The sequence below is a fragment of the Triticum urartu genome, chromosome 1, assembly GCF_003073215.2.
Source record: "Triticum urartu cultivar G1812 chromosome 1, Tu2.1, whole genome shotgun sequence".
NCBI lineage: Eukaryota > Viridiplantae > Streptophyta > Magnoliopsida > Poales > Poaceae > Triticum > Triticum urartu.
Window position 1 is genome coordinate 141,458,456 of NC_053022.1, and position 5,268 is coordinate 141,463,723.

General features: G+C 52.6%; 1 protein-coding gene across 1 annotated transcript; it reads right to left on the reverse strand.

Annotated features, from left to right (window-relative positions):
• Window positions 1-2,974: 2,974 nt before the first annotated feature.
• Window positions 2,975-4,066, reverse strand: LOC125519585. Its single transcript, XM_048684362.1, has one exon. The coding sequence runs from the start codon at window positions 3,831-3,833 to the stop codon at window positions 3,177-3,179; it is 657 nt and encodes a 218-aa protein (XP_048540319.1). The 5' UTR covers window positions 3,834-4,066; the 3' UTR covers window positions 2,975-3,176.
• Between the last annotated feature and the right edge of the window lie 1,202 nt (window positions 4,067-5,268).

Below are 5,268 nucleotides of genomic sequence, written 5' to 3' on the forward strand. Positions count from 1 at the left end.
ATCAGCACAACTCAACCACTACTGTCCTCTTCTTTCTTGGCAGCGCATGCAGCACCATCCAGTCAGTCCAGGGGCATCGGACCGGGTAAACAAGCCAAGCTTCATTTTCCTCATGACCATTGTCAGAGATAGTTAATGAAGCCCCAGGATAAGCCAAAAACAATATGTAACGAGCTTAGGTTAATTAGTCTACTCTTGTGTGCCACTGCTTAAGAATAACACGTCAGAGTTCGGCCCCTTGCATTGCATGCACTTGTGTCAACTAATGTGCAAGTTGGGGAGAGAGCAGATAGCTAAACAAATGCGTCGCGGATTTGTGACAGAGATATGAACCATGAGCGCGAGACAGGGGATCCGATCGACCCCTAGATCCGTGCTTAATTTTCTCCTAAGTTCCATTAATGCATGGCACCCTTGGTTTCCCTATGGAGATTAGGTAGGATTAGCGGATAAAAGATTCAGACACTGACAAATCGCTAGCCACATGCTATGGAGTTTTTCTTGCTGATCACGCGTCTGTTGAAATCCATGGGACCAGCTAGTACGCATGCTTCATTTTAAGAACCCGTCCTACTTCGAAGTTCTAAGAGCAACTTCAACGGGTTGACCTAAACGAACAACGATTTTGTCAGCTTTTTGTTTGTTTGAATCGGTCAAGCGGACACGGACGTCCGCTTTCGCGATTGGATCGGCGCGTGCGTCCAACACTGACCCGATCCATTTTGACGACGCTAGAAAAAAAGACACATGCACATTTAAAAAAACAATATTAATTAAACATTAAAGCCGCCCACGAAGGCCCACGAGAGTCCACGCGTCCACATTAGCATTTAAGAAAAATAAAAACAACCAACCTAAACTACGAGGCGGCGCGTAGTCCTAGACGTCGTCATCGTCCTCCTTCCTTGGGGTTGGTGAGGTCGATGAGCGTCGGCGCAGGGCCGGCCCAGGGGAACGCCGTGTTCCAGGCGGCGGCGATGTAGGCTGCGGGCAGCTGTTCCGGCGCGGGGGGTTGTGCGGCCACTTGTGCAGCCGCGGCCTGGCGCGCCTCCTCCTCAGCCTCGCGCTACTCCTCCTCGGGGTCGCGCTCGAGCATCTTCTCGTACTCGCCGCGACAGTGCTCCTCAGCCAGCCGTCGCTGGCGCCACATCTCGAGGTAGGCCGCCTCTTGCGCCGGCGTCGCCCTCATCCAAACCGGTGGCGCGGACACCCACTCGCGCAGTACTTCGTCCAAGAGTAGCGCTCGATCGGGAACGGCTCCGGCTCGGGCTCCGGCTGCGGCTCCGGGTCCGCCTTGACGCGCCGTCGGGAGGGGATGGCGGGGCCACCCGCGGCGCCACGCAGTCGCTGGCCGCGGAGAGGGCAATGGCCCGCGCCATGGCCGCCTCGTACCGGGCCACCTCTTCCTTCGCCGCGTCCACCCTGCACCGCTCGTCCTCCTCGCTCTCGCGGTAGACCGTTGCAAGGGCCGCCTGGTAGGCGCCCTCCACCCCCTGGTCCTCCTCGCGGACGACGAGCGGGGGCTGCGGCAGGCTGCAGTCGACCTCGCGCACGCCATGGCGCCTCGCCTCCTCGTGCTCGAGGCGAACCACCGCTTCCAGTTCGGCGAGTCGATGGCGTAGGTGTCACCGCGGCGCTGCTCCAGCGTCAGCAGCGCCCGCCGGCGCCGCAGCTCCTCCGCGTGCGCCCTAGCCGACCGCGGCGCCACCGGCACTGGGATGCTCTCTGGATTCAGATGCCACTCGTGCGGCAGAGTGAGGTCGGGGTACGACAGAGGCACGCTGTGCTACCAGTGCCACTCTGCCTGGTGCACTGGCACGTTCACGCGCTGCCTCTGCCGGCGAGCCGGTGCTGGAGGAGGCGGGAGGAGCTCCGATGGAAAAGGGACAGCGGAGGCCTTGCTGCTGCCGGCGCCGGAGAAGAGCCCCATCTCGCTGTGGTGGTGGTGGCTAGGGTTTGTTGGCGACGGAGGAGCAGAGTTGGCTAGATGTGGACGGCGAGTTTGGATGAGGACGGTCCCGCCGCACGGTCGGCTTAAAAAGGACGACCGCCGTCGCTGACGCGTGGGCCCATGGTCATAAATTAAGCTGACCGCGTGGACAGCGGGTAGTTGGACGGCCCCCGAGAAGACGCGCATGGCGTCCGTTCCGCGTTCGCGTCGACCTATTTGTGGCATAAATTTGGACCGCAAATGCGTCGGCGTGGACGCGAACCGAACGTGATTTGGATTTAGATCGACGCGTTGGGCCGTCACTTTTGTTCATGCCTACCCAAACAGATGCAGACGGATGAAATGTGTCGCTTCTTTGAAGTTGCTCTAAATTTCTCAAAAAATCATTCGTACTGTGAAGTTTTTCTTACCGACGATGCGTCTGTCCTAATCCACAGAACGATCTATAGCGTGCTGTGTGCATAGGTAAGTATTCGTCGTACTTCGAAATTTTATTCCAGTTTTCTCTAGAAGTCATCATTTCTCAATCAGAATTAATCTAAAATGCCCCACAAAAATAATAATTAATCCAAAGCTGTTGTATAAACTATAAACCATTCTCTATTTTTTAGTTTTTGTACAAACCATTCTACTGGTAAAAAAGGAAGCTATGATGTATCTTGTACGGCTCAGGCAAGGGAAGGGTGATATCAGCGGTGTATATTCGATTCACTCTGTTTGTAGTAGTGTCGCTAGGTGGTCTGCATATCTCAATGTATTTTTTGGTGTTTGTTATACTATCATGATTGATGATAAATAGATAAAAAATTCTCTAAAAAGACATATGAAAGTATTATGTAAACTATATAAACTATAAAAACAACTCGCAAGGAATGACAATACTTTATTGTATAGTAAATAGACTGAAAATATTCATTTGCATTACCTCACTCTTCATTAGGCTGGACAACAAGAACACATATTTGCAGTACACAAGCCTGACACGACCAAGTAACCGTATACATGCGCGTATATACGGTTGCATATACAAATACACCACCACATAATATTACTCGTTATGTTTACACTTTTCTTCCTTGCCATGCATGACATGGAAATGACACGTACGTAACGCAGGTCAAGTACATTTATACTAGCACAAAATGCAAACCACACCCCGGGTATTTAGAAAATTAAACATGCCACACTGCTACTTTCTGTAGCCAGGACAGGGCTCCTGTCCTCTCTAGGCCATCGCGCTGGTGGCTCGGCCGCCGGGCTTGTGGCCCACGACGGTGGCCAGCGCGTTCCGGACGGCCACGGCGACGCCGCAGCCCTTCACCACCCTCCTGTCGCACTCTCGGTCCGTCCCGAAGCAGCTCGACGGCGCCGCCGCATCCTCGAAGACGTCGCCGGCCGAGAACGCTCGTCGGTGGGCGCCTGCGGAGCCCCGTGCAGCGAAGGGCGAAGACTGCACCGTGAACACCGGCGACATGGACGATGCGGTGGACGACGAGGACGACCAGGAGATGGAGGAGGAGGAGCACGGCGACGTCCTGCGCCGGGGCCTCCGGAAGAGGGCGATGACGCCGCCGGGCCAGCGCCTCCCGGACCCGCCGGCGCCGCCCCTCTTGGAGCCGCCCTTTCCGCCGGCCGCGTAGTAGGAGGGCGGCGGCGTGAGAGGCGGGAGCGCGGCGGCGGAGGGCGAGCTCTTGGGCGTGCCCGGCTGCGACTCCCACAGGAAGGGCACGGAGCCGGCCGAGGCGACGCCGTAGTACACCCGGAAGGACGGGACGGCGATGGCTACGTCCTTGGACAGCATCCTGGAGTAGAGCTTGGTGCTCCCCTGCTGCTGATTGACGCGTTTGTCCGGCCTCTCCTCCTTGCGCGTGGTGCTCGCCATGGCCGGCAGGAACGACGCTGATCTCTCCCTAGCTAGCTGCTTCTTGGCTACTGGAGTACGTACTAGTGTACTACCCAATTAGAGAGAGGGGTAGCTAGAGAGAGAGAGAGAGAAAGAGAGAGAGAGAGAGAGAGAGAGAGAAAAGGGGTGTGTAAAGGGAAGGAAGGAAGGAAGGGAAGAAGGTGCGAGCCAGTTGAGAAGGAGAGGCTGCAGGGCAGTGGCACTGGCATCTAGCCAGCTATGGCAATTATATATCGCCGGGGTGGGTAGATCAGCTAGATGCCGGCCATGCTCCGCCGGGGCCCAGTGTTCCGGCTTCGACCCTGGAAAAGAACGGTCACGATCGCCATTCGTGTCGACCGTGGTTTATATCTGAGTGAATTGAGTTTAGTTTCGACTAGATATTATGTATGTCACCAGCTGCAGGTCTACACTAGTTATTCGATCCTACTGTTATTTTCAAGAGTTGCACTTTTTTTTAACACCTATTAGCCTACGAATATCCGGTGCACTTGACACAACGCTATCATCAACCATTTTTTAAAACATACTTTCTCTCGTCCCATAATATAAGAATGTTTTTGACACTATAGGACGGAGAGAATAGTATAGATGCAGACATTTATACATACGCACAAACATTTATTCCTATGAAACACACACATTCTACCTCTATGAACGTCTTCGAAAAACTGAGCCGACATACACATCAACCATTCTAGGTCATGGCGGCTCCAGGAATTTGCAACCGGGTATTCATCTGTATTCATTTTGCCAAAATCATTGTTGTTTTTCAAAAAATATCACTGTTTTGCCAAAATTAATAGGTGTTCACATTAAGACCCAAGAATACCCCTAGTGCCGCCCCCTAGATAACTTAATTACTGATGAATGCATGTCATTCAACCATTGATAGTAATGTAGTAGTACATGTGAAGCATATATATAAGGGCTCACACGAAAAAACATTAATTTGTCATGGATATACTTTAGTACTCCCTCCGTTCCCAAATACTTGTCTTTCTAGGCATTTCAACTGGACACAACATACGGATGCATGTAGACATATTTTAGACTGTAGATTCATTCATTTTGCTCCGTATGTAGTCACTTGTTGAAATTTCTAGAAAAATAAATATTTGGGAACGGAGGGAGTAGAAAATTAAAAGTTTATATGTTTCAAAGAGATCTATTGCCGACCGATCTGTCTACCTCGTGCTGATCTCTGCCCCGGGAGAGAAAGAGAGAGTGGCATAAGAGACGAGCTGACCTTTGCCGTTGTCCAACAAGCATTTGACACGGCATTGCTGGTGGACATAATTAAAGGTTATTGCGTGCATATGCAAACAGGGACATGCATGCATACATGGCGGCCCGCTTACGTAATGATCCTGGTATAAGATAAACTCCAAAATGAGAAGATGATGAAACCCCA

Bases quoted from the DNA above. Each gene is read 5' to 3' on its own strand.
- LOC125519585 (XM_048684362.1), bottom strand. From the start codon at position 3,833: ATGGCGAGCACCACGCGCAAGGAGGAGAGGCCGGACAAACGCGTCAAT.